The following is an 18,604-nucleotide window of genomic DNA, read 5'->3' as shown; positions in this document are numbered from 1 at the left end:
AGTCATTCCACACATCTGTGACCCCATTTAGGGGCCTTGCGCCCCTCAGGAAACATAAAACCAAACTCATCAAAAGGCATTGCTATAGTTTTGCAGGAATTATTTATCAAAGCTGATGACCCAGGCCCCGTGACGCCTAGATTTGGCATTCAAACTTTCTCCTAATGAAAAGGTTGCCGCATACTTCCTCTCAGCATCCTCATATTAGCATTCCCCGGACGGCCAGAACGGCGGGGGGCAGGAGAGACAGAGGTTCCAAAGAGGATAAGCTGGTGAAGACCAAGCCGCCAACCGCCTGCGCCCTCTACGCCAGGGGACTGGCCTGGCCTAAAGACCCCGCAACATTTCTTCTCCTGAACCTGGGTAACACAGTCAACGGCCGGAGGCGGCAGAGCCCCGCTGCAAGACCGCCCCTCAGGCGCTCCGCCCTGGCCGCGCGGCCGGCGGCGGAGGAGGCGTGGCGTAGCGAGGCGGCAGACGGCGGGGGGCGGGGCCTGCCGCGGGCGCCACGGGAGCGTCGCGGGCTGACGCGAATGACGCGGCGCCCGCCAGGCCGCAGTCCCGCCGCCCCACAGTGCGGCCCGCCTCGGCCCGCCCCCGGCCCTCCCCGCCCGGCCTCCCGAGCGCCCCTGTCAGATTGTGGCGGCGGGCCGCGCGGTGCGCTACTTCCCTGCAGCCTGGGCGAGGAGACTTGTGTGCAGGCACACCCCCACGTCCCTTCGGCACCGCTGCCTCTGCTCCACTGACCTCCGCTCCGCCCAGCCCTCGGCCACACGCCGGTAGCGACATGGCACACGCGGCGGTACGCTGCCCCAGCGCTCGCGGCTCCGGGGACGGAGAGATGGGCAAGCCCAGGAAAGTGGCGCTCATCACTGGCATCACGGGCCAGGTGAGTGCCAAGATGGGGGTTCGAGCCAGGCCTGCTGCTGCTGGGGCACGTGTGAGAGCCCCGCGCTCGCGGCAGCCTGCATTTCCAGGAACAGCCTTCTGCGCATCCCGGAAGGTTTCCGATGTGGCTTGTCGTGGAGGTCGGCGACAAGATGTGTCTTGTGGGGAGTGTGCTGAATGCATGGAATGCTTCTAGGCTTCCCTTGGGGCATGGGAGTCTGTGTCCTACTTGGGATGTAGTTCACACCTGAGCAAGACTACCTACCGTCTCCCACCTGCCCTGCCAGCGACTGCAGTGCTTGTTTCTCCAAGGTCTCTAGGGTGCACTTTAATTTAGTTCTTTTCAGATCCCAGTGCTGGGGGAAGAAAAAGGACTGGTTCTCTCTCTCTCTCTCTCTCTCTCTCTCTCTGTGTGTGTAGTCAACTTGCTGTACTTCCGTGTCAGGGCCAAGGCCACTTACCTGCTAATGCTTGGGAAGCAGGGGAGTTCTTGCTGTTTTGGTTCCCCCTCACCAGATTTCCAGACAGAAAAAAACACATTAAAAGAAAGTAGTGCCAAGGAGTCATAGACTAGGAAATATTTTTTGTTTAAAAAGCACACCTCACAAAAACTTTTTAAATACACAAACTCCCGAGATTCATGTTAATACATTTGAAGTTTATCTGCAAGACTGGTCCAAAGTTAGGGTAAGGTTCTATTTCCAAACAAAAGGGGTTCCTTAAGTATGTACACAGCTCCTGGGTTTCCTGACAGTCATCTCTTAGAATTACTGCAACAGGTAGGCCCTCACCACTGTATCTAACCAAGCTGTGCTGCTTTAGATTCATTGGTGATGGAATGATTTTACTCATTATTTTTGTAGACAAAATGTTATATGTGTGCTCCTGGAGATCTTGGTAGTGGCTAATATTACTCTGTAATGGAGGTGATAATAACGGCAAATAAATGTGCTTATTATGTATCGGTCACTTGACTAATATTAACTCATTAAGTTTTTACAAGTACTCTTCAAAGGGGTATTTTTTTTTTTTTTTTTTTTGGTCTCCACTTTACAGATGGGGAAAGTGAAGCATGGAAGTCTGATTTGTCTGAAGTCAAACAACTACAAGTGTCTAACTGGGATTCAAACTCTGCTTTCAAAGCACTCTAGCATTAGAAAAGAAACTGGAATTGGCCAGATGTAGAGTCCAAGAGTACTAGACAGTTTTAATTACTGGATATCTAAGTAATTTCTGGTTATTCATCTTACTTTGTTTAAGGTTATTACAATAAACAACTGTTTGAAAACTGGTGGAAGAGGTGGATAGGAAAAGGATTTGAGACTGAGGAAGTGAACCATTCAATTTAGGCAAGGGCCTATATGCTTTCAAGTCATGGCCTACAAACTTTTTTTTTTTTTTTCTAATGGTGAGGACTCTTCGGTAGATGGTTTCCCTTTTTCCAATTTCTTAGACTGGATCTGAAGCTCAGAAGTTTACTAAGCATGTGTGAACTCTTGAAGATAGAGATTTTTTTTTAGTACCTTGAAGAAATTGGTTAAGCTGTTAAGATAACTCTTGGTATGGGTTATACCAATTTAAGTGACCAGCACTATCGATCAGTGCAAGTTAGAAATGGGACCTTCTTTAAAGCTTTGAAACACATCATGTAGTTGCTTCTGAATGGCAAAGGAGGTGCAGAAATGGCCTCCATTGTAGTTTGTCCAAAAGGCTGCCGCAGGGAAACTTCTTTAAGCACACGTTTAGTGTGCAATGCTCTAACCAGACATTTTTGGCTCACTACCTCATTTCCAACTTTAAATTCCTTGGGTTTCAGGCCCCTTTTACCTTCAGCACCAATATTTTCCTCTTTCCTCGCACATTCACCCTCTGCATTGTCCCTTTCCATGTTGGGTTCTTGTGTTGGCTTTTATACCCCTGGCACAGTGCTGAATTCTGTATCTGCACATAAATCCTTGCTAATGGAACTTACTGCTCACCTATGCTTTGCATTTGTCTTCTAGGACAGTGACTCCTAACTTGGGTATCAGGATCTCCAGAGGACTGTGAAGTTAATAAAAGAGGTCTGAAAATCCATACATTATTGTCCATTTTAAAAATAATATTTGGTGAGAGCTTACTGAGCTACTCACTCTGCTAAACACTATATACCCCTACCTTAGAGGCAGGTACAAATTTTATTCCCAATTTATACCTGGCTAAGTAAGGTTAAGTATGTTCCCTAGGAGTGCACACCCAGTGAGTGTCAGAGCTGAGATTTGAACCAAGGTGTTGCTTAGAACAATTTTGTTAATGTTGCTTCAGCGGTAAGCTATACACATTAAAATACAGCTTTGTGTGTCTGTGTGAGAGAGAGAGAAAGAGAAAAAGGTTGTTATACTCTAAGAAAGGTCTCAGATTCAAGAAGGTGAGGTAGACACCATTTCTGTTAGGGTATTCATGGCAATTGTGCTGTGATGCGCTCTTAAATGGGTTGTCCCAGATTTCTACTGGAGAAAGTGCAGATAGTCATGGTGTCCTGTTGGCTATTCATCTCTAATATTTACTGTCAGGCTTCATATACTAGCTTTCTCCCTCCTGTCTATTCTTTTTTTTTTTTTTTTTTTTAAACCCAGATTTTTTTTAAAGATTTTATTTATTTATTTGACAGAGAGAGAGATCACAAGCAGGCAGAGAGGCAGGCAGAGAGAGAGGAGGAAGCAGGTTCCCCGTGGAGCAGAGAGCCCGATGCGGGGCTCGATCCCAGGACCCTGAGATCACCACCCGAGCCAAAGGCAGTGGCCTAATCCACTGAGCCACCCAGGCGCCCCATCCCTCCTGTCTATTCTTGTTACAGTAATTGTGAATCATTTTCTAAAGTTTTTACCTTATTAAATCACCTTAAAGAAAACCAGGCTTAGGGGCACCTGGGTGTCTTAGTCCTTAAGCCTCTGCCTTTGGCTCAGGTCAGGATCCCAGAGTCCTGGGATCGCAGGGTGCAGGGTCTAGCGCTGCATAGTGCTCTCTGCTCAGCTGGAAGCCTGCTTCTCCCTCTTCCACTCCCCCTGCTTGTGTTCAGTCTCTGTCAAATAAATAAATAAAATCTTAAAAAAAAAAAGGAAAAAAAAGAAAACCAGGCTGAGGCTTGACTTTGTTGCCTATAGGCCCTCTACCAGCCATCTTCATAGCTCACCTCCACTGTCTTAATGTACTTTTGGTTCTTTACTACACAGTTGGAACTGTTCTTGCTTTTCTTTGAGTACTATCTCTTTGTATCCCACCGGAGTCCTTTTGGTCCTTTTGTGGTTGAATGCCCTCACAGGTGTTACTCCTTTTCACTCACCTGAAGCCTCTGTATACTCCGAATAATCCTGCCAAATGCAGCCATTCCAGGAACTTTCTTTGTATTTACATATATGCAATCTCTTTTGGCTATATAGGTAATTTGCGTATTTTAGTTCTTTGGTTTGTAAATTACTTTAAGATAGAAACCTTTCAGCATATTATCTCCCACTTAGTTTTGCCTAGTGGTCTTTCAAAAATCTTGACTTTTCTCACTAACAACACAGCTTTACTCTTTCTACTGGGTACAAGGCTGGTTTTGATGCTGGTGGGAATATAATGATATACTCATTGCCCACTAGGATCTTATAGTTTTCAAGGAACTTAAGACCATGCGGATGAAAAAAGTAATATTCAAGTATGGTAGAGAAGTAGTAAAGTTGTATAAGTAGTGAAGTAGTATTTTAAAAGTATGTTAGAGCCCAAATGAGTGGTTTATCCAGCCTCAGAACTCTGGGAGAAGTCACTGAATGCTAGAAATAGCAGGCACTGTGTTGGGTTGAACAGCATGCACAGGAATGAAGAGAGGGGACAGTTTTGGGGACAGTGAGGACACTGTAATAATAATAATGGAAGGAACTGAATTTATTAAATTATTTATACCTCTTGCTCATTTCCAAAAAGTTTCTGAAGTGGTATCAACAAAAAACATCATTGGACCATCATAAAAAGAATGAAAAAAAAAAAGAGAGAGAGAGAGAAACAACCCACAAAACACAGCCAATAACTCAAAACAAAAAAACAGGAGTCTGCAGTGAAGGCCGATAGAAAGATGGGGGTGGTGTACTAAAACCCAACGCTAAGGATAGCTGCTCTCAATGTGGACATAAAATTCAGCTTTGACTTTCCTGCAAGTCAAGACAAAGTGGATAGGTGAGTCAAAATTTTTATTAGTACTACACTCTTAGAGAAATAACTTTAAGCAACAGAACAACATGATGCACAATATGCTTGCTAGTAGTTTTTTAAAGAAGACAGTCATCTTCCTAGGACATTTTGATTACTCCCTAATGGATGGCATAAGCACACTTTTTGGTAGATAGAGACTTAAGCAATTGAATGGTTAGTTTTTGTGGATTTTTCCTTTGTTAAACGGATATTTTTAGTATCTGTTATTTCAAGCTGGTTTCTGCCAAGGGAGCAGGCAGGTTGGAACTTAGATTACTTTGTCAGGTGTGTTGATTATAAGGTTAATATTGGTGTTTTGAAAGTGGAAGTATTTGACATGGTGAGGTCCTCCTTTTATTTTTTTATTTATTTTTTTGACAGAGAGAGAGGTCACAAGTAGGCAGAGAAGCAGGCAGAGAGAGAGGGAGAAACAGGCTCCCCACTGAGCAGAGAGCCCGATGCAGGGCTCAATCCCAGGACCCTGAGATCATGACCTGAGCCGAAGGCAGAGGCTTTTTTTTTTTTTTAATTTTTTTTTTTAAAGATTTTTATTTATTTATTTGACACAGATCACAAGTAGGCAGAGAGGCAGGCAGAGAGAGTGAGAGGGAAGCAGGCTCCCCGCTGAGCAGAGAGCCCGATGTGGGACTCGATCCCAGGACCCTGAGATCATGACCTGAACCGAAGGCAGCGGCCTAAACCACTGAGCCACCCAGGCGCCCCGAAGGCAGAGGCTTAAACCACTGAGCCACCCAGGCGCCCCTGGTGAGATCCTTCTTAACCTGTAAATTGGGCTAGATTTTCCTTGGGAAGTGGCTTGGATCTGGCCAAAGATTTAAGCAAGTACCAATTCAGTGCTCCAGATTTCTGCATCATGACACATGGAAGACAAAGCATTTATCTTTAAATAGTTACAGTCAAGAAGAGTTAACTTGTCTGTGGTTGGAAGACAACAGACTTATGGTAAATCTTGCAAAAATGAAAGAGATGGACACTTTGAGTTATCAGGTCATATTCTTCAAGCCATATTTTGTTTCAGAATTTTGTTTTTATGGCCTTATTTTTAATTTTCATTACTTTTATTAGTTCTTGGTCTTTAAAGAAAACAGGTAAAATGGATGACCTAATTTTCTAGACTCAGGTGGTTCTTTCAGGCTTCGTGTTCTTCATTTAAGAGTTAATTTGGTATGTTAGAAAATGGTAATTGAGAATTGGCCAGAGGTACCTTTCTTCCCACAGTTTTCCTTAGCCCCTTTTAAATAATGCTTCACTTGAATTATAATAGATGACTAGAACATTACCTCTTTTGGTTTTACTTTCTAATCCATATTCAGTTTCTTGTAAATTTCTTCATTCCAATATAGGTATAAGAATCATCACTTATGTAGTTGGAAATTTAGTGAAATGTGATGTGACCTGTTAAAACTTGATTTCTAGATAACACATTCAATTTTTTTATGAGTGTAATTGACCCACTATGTTACATTAGTTTCAGGTGTACAACCTAGAGATTAAACATCTCTCTGCTTGATGCTGTGTTCACCAGAAGCATAGCTACCATCTGTTGCCACACAACACTATTACAAGACCTTTGTTTTCTTTCTGCTGTGCCTTTTATTCCCTTGACTTACTCATTTCATAACTGGAAGCCTGTATCTCCCACTCCCCGTCAACCATTTTGCCCATCCTCAACCTAGCAAACATCATTTAGTTCCCTATATTTATAGGTCTGATTCTGCTTTTTGTTTGTTTATTCATTTGTTCTGTTTTTTAGATTCCACATCTGAGTGAAGTCATATGGAATTTCTCTTTCTCTGACTTATTTCACTTAGCATTATACCCTCTAGTCTATTCATGTTGTCGCAAATGGTAAGCTCTCATCCTTTTTAATAGCTGTATAATATTCCTGTATGTATTTGGTGTGTGTGTGTGTGTGTGTACACTACGTCTTCCTTATGCATTTGTCTATTTGTCTATTCCTTATGCATTTGCATAATGTCTATTATGCATTTTGTCTATTTGTCTATTATGCTGGGTTGCTTCTATATCTTGGCTATTGTAAATAATGCTGCAGTAAACATAGGGGTGCCTATATCTTTTCAAATTAGTGTCTTTGTTTTCTTTGGGTAAATACTCAGTAGTGGAATTATTGGATCATATGGTATTTCTATTTTGAAGAACCTCCACACTGTTTTTCTACAGTGGCTGTCCAATTTGCGTTTGTAGCAACAGTGCATAAAACGTTCTTTTTTCTCCACATTCTTGACAACACTTGCTATTTCTTGTTTTTTTGATTGTTGTATTCTCACAGCTATGACTTGATATCTCATTGTGGTTTTGATTTGTACTTCCCTGATGATGAGTGATGTTGAGTATCTTTTTGTGTTAGACAACACGTTCTTTAGAGACCTTAGACATTCACTGTCATTCAGGGTTATATACTGTCCTGAGCTGGTAGTTTGCCTCCAGTGCCCCAGACTTATTGAGTGCTACCTTATCTACTCATGACATGGGAAAACCCAGTGCTCCACAGTCTCCATGGTTGGCTTCAGGACCCCAAGGCTGAAACTGAGAGTGACTTTTGTTAGTTACTGACTTAATTTCTAGATGAATTGAAAGTACTCTTAATTGTTCTTGTGATCCTGAATGGCTCTTTGAGTTATAGAGTTCTCAACCTGCCTGTCTGTCCTCTGAAGCAGCCGCTTCTGAACTTTTGTTAAGTAGAAGTTACGATTAAATAAGTATTATCTGGCTATGAGTCAGGTTTAAGGAAGACAAATGTTTGTCTTTTGGATACTTAGTAGATAATCATTTGGGGTGAAGGTACAGAAAAAAAATTACTGACATCAATAGAATGATTACTGTGTGCCATGCAATGTACCAAGCACCTTCTACAAATTACTTCATTTAGGGGCTCCTGAGTGGTGCAGTTGGTTAAGTCTGACTCTTGGTTATGGCTCAAGTGGTGATCTCAGGGTCATGAGACCCAGCCCCACATCAGGCTCTGTGCTCAGTGTGAGTCTGCTTAAGTTTCTCTCTCATTCTCCTTTTGATCCTCCCCGCCTCTAAAATAAATACTTCTTAAAAAAAAAAAAAGACATTATCTCATTTCACCCCAGGTGGTACAAATTTTTACTGTCCACCTTTTATCAAACAAGGAAACTGTGACTTGGAGAATTTCAAACTTGCCCAAGAACCCTTAATGCACTAGATTTTTTTTCCTCAGGACCTTCTCTCCTGTCTCGTTAGAGTAGCTCGCTTGGGCAGTTTGTCAACAAACTGCAGAAGTTCCAGAAGTTCCCAGCTCTCAAGAAGCTGTTTTTAAAGGCTGTTTTATATTTTGATTGGTACTTTACGATGTCCATTAGGTGATGTTCACATATTAGTGTGTGTGTCTTAGTAGAAGTCAGGAATAGGGGTGGGAAATGGAGGTGGAGCACTATGTTCTCTGAGGCCTTTTGAAAGCTTTCTGGCGTCTCCTTTCTTTCCCTACTGTTCTTTTCAGTTTTCCAAGGGATTTTTCAGTAAGAGATGAAAATGTTCAGAGCGAAATGCTTCTCCTGCCCATAAACATTCTTCTCCCAGGGGAGGACCAAGAGCCAGTAGCCAATTCATAGGATCCTCAGAAGTGGTAGGTCCCTGGGCCTGCAGCTTGGGTGATGGGTTGTCTGGATGAAAACTGTGCCTGGAGAACTTGCCCATATGCTTTGATGAGCATATGGATAGTCTGAGTTTTCAGTGTGGTGGAGAGAGGCAGGTGAGAGGCTGAATTGCCTGCTTGTATGGCTGCTACAACTTGTTCCCAGGGGTCCTTCTATCTGTACACAGACCTGAGAGTTATAGCTCCCAGTTTGCGTGTTGTGCCCTTCGATACATTTTTTCCCTTTCTCTAATGCTACTTTTCCTTTCTATATTGTGGTGTTTGTCCTTGCTGTCAAGGTCCAATTAGATTTTCCTTAGGAGACTCAGAAGTCCTCTATTCTAGATTTGTATACCCTGTTATGAACTGGGAAGCCTGGTCTAAGCCTGAAAATGTTCTGCCTGCAAAATGATCTTAGCAAGTACTTTTGACTCAACTTTTCTTCTGGTGGATTAGTTTAATCTGAATAGATACTTCTTGACTTGAGAGTAACCTCTCCTCTTCTCTCTTCCAGTAGCATTGTATTTGTGTTACTAGCAATTCTCTATTTGGTACCTCTTCTAAATTTTCAGGTAGCAATTTTTTTCATGCTTAATTTATCTTTTTTCCTGGAGGCAATTATATTTTGGTGTGAGTCATCCTCTACTTAGTAATAGAAGTACTAATAATCATAATTAATACACTTAAGAAATGTTTGAGTCCCAATTATGTGTCAGGCACTGGGGATTCAACAGTGAACATAATGTCAAAAATGACCATCCTTAAACATTGATGTTCTGGTAACATTGTGTTCTGGTATCATAACATTAATGCTCTAGGTGGTGATGATGGTGATGATAATTATGGTAATTACAATAATTAACACATGTTGAGCATTTACTTTGTGCTGGGTACTGTTCAAAGGGTTTATATTTGTTACTGAAGCAAAAGAGCCTCCTGTGATGCAGTTTTCTTATTATCCCCAAAGAATACAGAGGTTAAATATATTGTCATCCAAAGCTCTCTCCAGTCACTGTTTGAAAAATCAGATCTTAAATGTAAATTCCATTAATTTTATTTTCTATGAAGTTTGTAATTAGTATCAACAAATAACTTCTAAGGAGAGACAAATTATTTATTAAGATTCAAAAACAAAACATATTCAAGAGTTGTGGAAAGGTGGATTATAGTAGTAAAATAAGCTTGTACTGATCATTATATTACATGCCTCTCATTTTATTTTATTAGCTGTGTCACGTGGGTCATATCTTTAGTTTTTTGGAGGGCCTATGTTGACAGCTAATCTTGCAGACTCTCTAAAGGCTGGGGCTCTAAGTTGGATGAAGTGGAGAAGAATGAGTTAGATTTTTAGCCCAACTTAAGTTTGAATTACTGATTAGTTATTTATGAGGTGCATGACTTTGGACAAGTTATTTACCTTTGCTGTCAGATTGGATGAGTAATTCTGCAAAGTAGAAAATAATTCTGGCACGTAGTAGGGACCTTTGTGCCATTACTAGAATGTACCTTCTCTTCAGTGTTAAGAAGATAGTAAAAGATTACTTGAATTCTAGGAAAGAAAGTTGAATCAGGAGAGGATTAATATTTACCCTTGTGTTTTGAATGGGGAGTCTATTATCCAGGGGCAGAAAGTTCTGCAGTATTTGGAATCAATCACAAGGCTGCAAAGTACTGGAAGGCCTACGGATTTGACATCAGTAAGTCTTACAGACTGATAGTATAAGCAGATGTGGGAGCCAGGCTTATCTTCATGTGTAAGAGGATTGTGGGCAGTGGACTGCACTCTCAATCTTCCTTACTGGGATTTTGATCCTTGTAGGAAAGGTTTGGCAAAATTGGAAATGAGAAAGATGTCTTGAGTACTGTCTTATTTTGATCAAAGACTGTTATGTGGTGGAAAGGGGTTTTTTTTAATGCCTTTACATTACATGTAACTAATTGATTAACTGAGGAAAGAGCATGGAACTGAGAATCAGAGGCTGGATTTTAACACCAGTTAATTTTATAGCTTTAATTTTTTCTCAGTCTGTTTCTTTCTTTCTTTTGTTCAAAATTTTTTTTTAAATTTAGAGCTTTTTTTTTTAAAAGATTTTATTTATTTATTTGACAGAGAGATCACAAGTAGGCAGAGAGAGAGAGATCACAAGTAGGCAGAGAGGTAGAGAGAGGAAGCAGACTCCCTGTTGAGCAGAGAGCTCCATGCAGGGCTTGATCCTAGGACCCTGAGATCATGACCTGTGCCAAAGGAAGAGGCTTAACCCACTGAGCCACTCAGGCACTCCCCTGAGTCTGTTTGTTAATCTTTATTATGAAGGGATTACTTGGTTATCTCTTAAGTCCTTTCAGAGTATAAAGTGCTAGGACTTTAGGATTGAACACTAAATTACAGTTGATTATGTGTAACCAAAATCTTATTTTTAAGCAGTTTAAAGATAAGGCCAATAGGAGAATTTTTTAAGAAACAAAATGAACTGTTAACTGTGGTGGATTTATAGTTAAGTTTGCAAACTAAGAAGAAATTCATATATTAGTTGTATTTTGTCAGAATTTGTAAGGTTGAAGTGAAAAATCTGAGCTGTCTGTCCTTTTAGGTTATATTAAATGAGGTGGTTTTTTGATGAGGAAGGATTTTAAAATTCCCATTATTTATTATCTATATTTTGAGCTTAGAGTTTAATAGTTGAGGTTTTATTCATCTAGTAGATATTTGCTGAGATTTCTTCCGTGTTGAGGTATGTGCTGAAGATATAGACACCAGGAAGATGGACATGATTTTGTCTTCAAAAGCTGCTAGTCTGGTGAACAACAAGCAGTTTTATAGCATGTTAAGTGGTATGATGGTAATAAATAAGTCACAGAATCACAAGAAGATCTTTCCTTAAAAATGCTCTGAAGTATCGTTAATTCAGTAGATTTATTGAGCATCGCTTACCTTGGAAGTTTCTGGCTATAAATGCTATTATATTAAGGTGTTAGTTGTGAGGCCTTCTTGTAGAAAGGAGAGCTACTTAAGGACCTCCTATAAGTACTTTTTCTTCTTTTTGATGTGGAACTCTTTTGTATGGTCTTGTATTCCATGAAGGATGGTTAAAGATGTTACTATTTTCATGCTCATTCTTCTATCTTAGAAGCTGTATTTCCACCTTTTAACAAACAGAAGTGCTTAGTTTTGATGAAATAAAGCAGTGGGGAGGCAGAGACCCTGTGATGTGACAGAAAGAGCTCAGCTTTGGGTAAGTCTCAAATCTGAGCTTAAACCCTGCTTTCAAAAAAAGTACATTAAAAAAAAAAAAGAAAAAGAAAAAAGTACATTTAGAAATGTCTTCCATTTACTGGCTGAATGTCTCTAGTGAGTTACTTAATAAACTTGAATCTCAGTTTCCTCTCTAAAATGCAGTTAATTATACTCACATTACAAGTTGATATGTGGATTACATATTATGATTACAGTAATACCTCACACAATGCCTGGCACACACTTTGTGAAATGATAGTGCTTACTACTTATTATTGTATAATTAATGATTCATTATGTATAATACATTATTATGTCTAATAAATCCTTAAGGTCAGGAGGTATGAGAAAAGGGTAGAGAAGTGTTTTGAGAATGCAGTTTGATGTAGGTAATACAGAATGAATTTGAGTAGAAAAACAACAGAGGCAGGCTCCTGGTAGGAGCCTCTTATAATCATGAAGATAGAGATGCAAACAGTATTGATTGTGGAGAAGGAAAGGGAATCAAAGGGACAACAGGACTTTGTGATCATTTAGGTGTAGGGAATGTGACAAGGGCAGGAGTTAGAGATCTCAAGGATATTTTAATTTTGGAGACTGGCTGGGTGGAATTACCATGGCCAGAAATGTAGTCACTGGGAAATAAAGCCAGTTATCTGGGAAAGACAGTGAATCCAGTTTTCCTCCTTTTGAATTTAAGGTGAGAGTATGACATTCAAGTAACATTCAAATAACCTGTAAGCTATTTAAAATATAAGGTTGGTATGCAGGTGAGAGACCATGGCCACATAATCTTGTATAACAACCTGGACAGCAGCTGTGGATTGGGAAAGCCCTAGGTGTGTCTATGCTGCTCTACAGTGCTCATCACCAGTACTTTTACTCATCCCCCAGAATCTTCTGTTGCTCCCACTTATCTGGCATCAAAATTAACATTTTTCCTTTTAGTTTGATGACTGAATTTAGCTATTTCAGTATACTTCAGCTCTCCCTGCCTCTTTATTATCTTACTATTTAAATTTTCCTATTGTCATGTTTTTATGCAAGGTTCCTCCAACTTTCAGCTTGTTGTCCCTTCCTTCCTTCCTTCCATAAAGAATTTTGGGAATCCCACTCTTCCAGGTGAATTGGAAACAAGGTGCTCAGTTCCATTAACCATTTCCATAGGAGCTTAGTACATGGGGAGTGACTGAGTGAAGCATACTTGGAAGAATAATCATGTGGGATAGAAAGCCCGTTATCAGTAGTGTTCTTGGCAGTGGGGCACCAGTGTGCCAAACTTAGCCTCTGGCAAGCCAGTAAGTGGTTTTCCTGTCAAATCTTATGACTTACCATAAGTATTAACACAATCGTATATAGAAATCCATTCATTGAAATGACTGCTTTTAGGAGGTTGTTTTGGTGTTCGGTTACATAGAACTGTGTTACACGGAATTGAAGTTAGATGGTTTTTATATGAAGGGATTTTGCCGAAGGGTGTGTTTGTCTTATTTTTTTCAGACTGTTCATGCTGTGCCTTTTAAGAATTCCACTACATGTAAATTTTAGGGTATCCTTTCTCTGACTTTCATCTCATTTATTTTTAACTTCAAGGATGAAGAAAATAAGAATTTATTTAGTATTTATAGAAAGTGTTTAAACTTCATAATTACACTTGAAAATTGTGCCATGAGAGCTTGGTCATATGTTATATGCTTGAATATTGGATTTGATTATAATGCTGAAGTGAATAGCTCATATATAACGGAAGCACGTTCCTTAACGTAGAGTGAAAAAACCTTAAATTTGTACCTCCAGCAGTCTTTTCTTAAAAATTATTACTTTTTCAGTTAGTATATAATGTATTATTTGTTTCAGGGGTACAGGTCTGTGACTCATCAGTCTTATATAATATCCAGTACTCATTACAACATATACTTTCCCCAATATCTGTCATTCAGTCACCCCATCTTCCTACCCACCCTCCCCCAGCAACCCTCAGTTTGTTTCCTAAGATTAAGAGTCTTTTATGATTTGTTTCCCTCTGCTTTCATCTTGTTTCATTTTTTTCTCTCTCACCCTATAATCCTCTGCCTTGTGTCTTTAATTCCACATATCAGTAAGATCATAAGATAACTGTCTTTGTTTGATTGACTTATTTTGCTTACTCTAGCTCCCTTTACATTGAAGCAAAGGCAAGATTTCATTTTTTTGATAGCTGCGTAATATTCCATTATATATACATACCATGTCTTCTTCATCCACTTATCTGTCAATGGACATCAATGGACAAACTTCCAAAGTTTGGCTGTTGTGGACATTGCTGCTATAAACATTGGGGAGCAGGTGCCCCTTCGGATCACTACATTTATATCTTTAAGGTAAATGTCCAGTAGTGCAATTGCTGGGTCTTAGGATAACTCTATTTTCAACTTTTTTTTTTCCAGGTTTGCTATTTTCAACTTTTTGAGAAAACTCCATACTGTTTTCAAGAATGGCTGCACCAGCTTCCATTCCCACCAACAGTGTAGGAGGGTTCCCCTTACCCTGCATCCTTGCCAACACCAGTCGTTTCCTGACTTGTTAATTTTAGCCATTCTGACTGGTGTGAGGTGGTATCTCATTGTGGTTTTGATTTGTATTTCCCTGATGCCAAGTGGTGTAGAGCACTTTTTCATGTGCCATTGGCCATTTGGATGTCTTCTTTGCAGAAATGTCTGTGTTTTCTGCCCATTCCTTGATTGGATTATTTGTTCTTTGGGTGTTGAGTTTGATAAGCTCTTTATAGATTTTAGATACTAGCCCTTTATCTGATATGTCATTTGCAAATATCTTCTCCCATACTGTCCGTTGTCTTTTGGTTTTGTTGACTGTTTCCTTTGCTGTGCAAAAGCTTTTGATCTTGATGAAGTCCCAATAGTTCATTTTTGCCCTTGTTTCCTTTGCCTTTGGAGATATGTCTAGCAAGAAGTTCCTGTAGCTGAGGTCAAAGAGGTTGCTGCCTGTGTTCTCCTCTAGGATTTTGATAGATTCCTGTCTCACATGTAGGTCTTTCATCCATTTTGAGTCTATTTTTGTATATGGTATAAGGATATGGTCCAGTTTCATTCTTCTGCATGTGGCTGTCCAGTTTCTGAACATCATTTGTTGAAGAGACTGTCTTTTTTCCATTGAACCTTCTTTCCTGCTTTGTTGAAGATTAATGTTGACCATAGAGGTTCCATTTCTGGGTTTACTATTCTGTTCCATTGATTTATGTGTCTGTGTTTGTGCCAGTACCATATTGTCTTAATGATCACAGCTTTGTAATGTAGTTTAAAGTGTAGAATTGTGATGCCACCAGTTTTTGTTTTCTTTTTCAATATTCCTTTGGCTATCTGAGTCTTTTGTGTTTCCATACAAATTTTAGGATTATTTGTTCCATTTCTTTGAAAAAAGTTGATGGTATTTTGATAGGGATTGCATTGAATATGTAGATTGCTCTAGGTAGCATAGACATTTTCACAAATTTGTTCTTCCAATTCATGAGCATGGAATGTTTTTCCATTTCTTTGTGTCTTCCTCAATTTCTTTCATGAGTGTTCTGTGGTTTTCTGAGTATAAGATTCTTTGCATGGCGCCTGGGTGGCTCAGTGGGTTAAAGCCTCTGCCTTCGGCTCGGGTCATGGTCTCAGGGTCCTGGGATTGAGCCCCGCATCAGGCTCTCTGCTCGGCAGGGAGCCTGCTTCCTCCTCTCTCTGCCTGCCTCCCTGCCTACTTGTGATCTTTCTCTGTCAAATGAATAAATAAAATCTTAAAAAAAAAAAGATTCTTTGCCTCTTTTGTCAGATTTATTCCTAGGTATCTTATGGTTTTTGGTGTAATTATAAATGGGATCGACTCCTTAATTTCTTTCTTCTGTCTCATTGTGGGTCTATAGAAATGCAACTGATTTCTGTGCATTGATTTTATATCCTACTACTTTACTGAATTCCTGTATGAATTCTAGCAATTTTTTGATGGAGTCTTTTGGGTTTTCCACACAGAATATCATGTCATCTGCAAGGAGTGAGAGTTTGACTTCTCTGTCAATTTGGATGCCTTTTATTTCTTTCTGTTGTCTGATTTCTAGTACTATGTTGAACGGCCATGGTGATGATAGTGGACATCCCTGTCATGATCCTGGCCTTAGGGGGAAAGCTGTCAGTTTTTCCCCATTGGGGATGATATTTGCTGTGGGTTTTTCATAGATGGCTTTGATGATATTGATGAGGCAGGTACCCTGTATCCTTACACTGTGGAGAGGTTTAATCAAAAAAGAATGCTGCACTTTGTCAAATGCTATTTTGCATCTATTGGGAGGATCATATGGTTCTTGTCCTTCCTTTTATTAATGTATTATATCACATCGATTTGCGGATGTTGAACCACCTTGCAGCCCAGGAATAAATCCCACTTGGTTGTGGTAAATAATCCTTTTAATGTACTGTTGAATCCTGTTGGCCATTATTTTGGTGAAAATTTTTGCATCCATGTTCATCAGGGATATTGGTCTATAATTCTCCTTTTTGGCTGGATCTTTGGTTTTGGGATCAAGGTAATGCTGACCTCACAAAAAAGAGTTTGGAAGTTTTCCTTCCTTTTTGATTTTTTGAAACAGCTTCGGAAGAACAGGTATTAATTCTTCTGTAAATGGTAGAATTGCCCTGGGAAACTGTTTGGTCCTGGGTCCTTGTTTGTTGGGAAAGTTTTGATTACTGCTTCAATTTCCTTACTGGTTATGGGTCTGTTCAGGTTCTCTGTTTCTTCCTGGTTCAGCTTTGGTAGTTTATACTTCTCTAGGAATGCATCCATTTAGTCCAGATTGTTTAATTTGTCTGCATATGGTTGCTCATAATATGTTTTTACAGTTGTTTATATTTCTTCAGTGTTGGTTGTGATCTCTCCTCTTTCATTCATGATTTTATTTATTTGGGTCCTTTCTCTTTTCTTTTTGATAAGTCTGGCTACAGGTTTATCAATCTTGTTAATTCTTTCAAAGAACCAGCTCCTAGTTTTATTGATATGTTCTACTGTTCTTTTGGTTTCTGTTTCATTGATTTCTGCTCTGATCTTTATTATTTCTCTTTTCTTTCTGCGTTTAGGCTTTATTTGCTGTTTTTTTCCCTCCAGCTCCTTCAGGTGTAGGGTCAATCACCTCTATCAATCTTTAAAAAAAATTATAATACGATTTTTTTATGTTTCTTAGAAGAACGTTATATTTTTATAACTTTTCACAGAAGAAGTTGATTTTCCAGTATTCCTTTTTTTTAAAGCAGTATTTTTTCATTTGTTCTTTAAAAATGATGAATTGGAATTTTACAGAGATGTGTAGACCATTGTAATATTTTTTGGTGACCAATGTCAAAAAACTAAGCATATTTATTTTAGCTTAAAGTGGGATCTCTCAAAATGTAATCTTTAATTGCAAGAAATGTGTAATGGTGGCATGTATTCCTGTTGCAGTGAACTGAGTACAGGAGAAAGAATGGGAAACACAGTTTGTCAGGAATTGAGAGAGATTCATCCTGCTTGTGGGCTAGCAAGTAAGCTTCCTCCAGTTCTGCGGATGAGTGCCTAAAACATGATGCTCCTGGGTCAGAGACAAAGGATTTGTTATTCATAGCACAGAAGGCAGCATGAACTTCATGTTTGTAGCAGTTTACTTTGCATCAGATCCTCTTGCCCTCCCAAGGCCTCTGGGAGCAAAAAGGTGGTAGGTTTAGGTAGATGTTGCAAATGCAGTGGGTATGCATCACAGTTGGGAAATCCTAAGGTTGGGGAACCCTAATCTTTTATAAGGGGGCTGCTGGCAAATCTGCCCAGCCTTTGCTTGGGAGGGAGACATTATTTTTCTGGATAGCAATCAAATCTTCCCTTTGCGAGAGAGAGAGAGAGAGAGAGAGAGAGAGAGATAGAGAGAATATGAATATGTTCTTCTTAAAAGGCTAGCTACTGTACGAATGTCCTTGGAAAGATAGTACTGAATAAACACTGTCAGTGGACCTGGTCATAAGATATGCAGAATGGGTGAGACTCATGGAGAACTCCCTCCCAATATTGTTTACTCTGTTAATGGAAACTCACCAGTTTGACAACTTACAGACGTTTTCTCCTTATTTCTCCATACATCTCTACGGGAAGCTTGAACTTTGTTTTGGATCCCCACTTTTTTTTACCTTTTTTACTTGAAGAACAAAATGATAACGTGGACTTGGGTGCTTAGCATAGAGTGGGAGAATGTGCCTTGCCCCTGGGGAATGTGTTTTATATTTTGTTTAATGTACAGTAGTGGGTAGTATGGTGAAACATTGAATCAGTTTAATCTGATAGATTCATCTCAGTTGGCCTGAAGAACCACACCTCAGAAGTTTTCTGGGGCACTTGGCTGGCTCAGTTGAAAGGGCATACAATTCTTGATATTGGATCATGAGTTTGAGTCCCACATTGGGTGTTGAGATTACTTAAATAAATTAAAAAAAAAAAAAAAGGAGAACATTTTCCAGCCTTGGGGAAAAGCCCACATTCATACTTCCACTGCCTATGATCCCAACAGGATAATTCTAACTCTTGTTAGCTTAGAACCTTCTTTTTCTCATTGGGCCCCCATGAACACATGCCATGGCTCACGAGTG

At 39.8% G+C, this 18,604-nt stretch overlaps 1 protein-coding gene across 1 annotated transcript in view; it reads left to right on the top strand.

Moving 5' to 3' along the window:
* Positions 1 to 545: 545 nt before the first annotated feature.
* Positions 546 to 18,604, top strand: part of GMDS (GDP-mannose 4,6-dehydratase) — a 648,570-nt gene continuing 630,511 nt past the window's right edge. The window contains exon 1 of the mRNA XM_046005991.1: positions 546 to 889. Within this exon, the coding sequence (XP_045861947.1) occupies positions 788 to 889 (102 nt within the window). The 5' untranslated portion in view covers positions 546 to 787. The remainder of the gene's footprint in view (positions 890 to 18,604) is intronic.

This window comes from Meles meles, chromosome 5 (assembly GCF_922984935.1).
Source record: "Meles meles chromosome 5, mMelMel3.1 paternal haplotype, whole genome shotgun sequence".
Lineage (NCBI taxonomy): Eukaryota > Metazoa > Chordata > Mammalia > Carnivora > Mustelidae > Meles > Meles meles.
The sequence above is the reverse complement of the archived record's forward strand: the minus strand, read 5'-3'. Positions and strand labels throughout refer to the sequence as shown.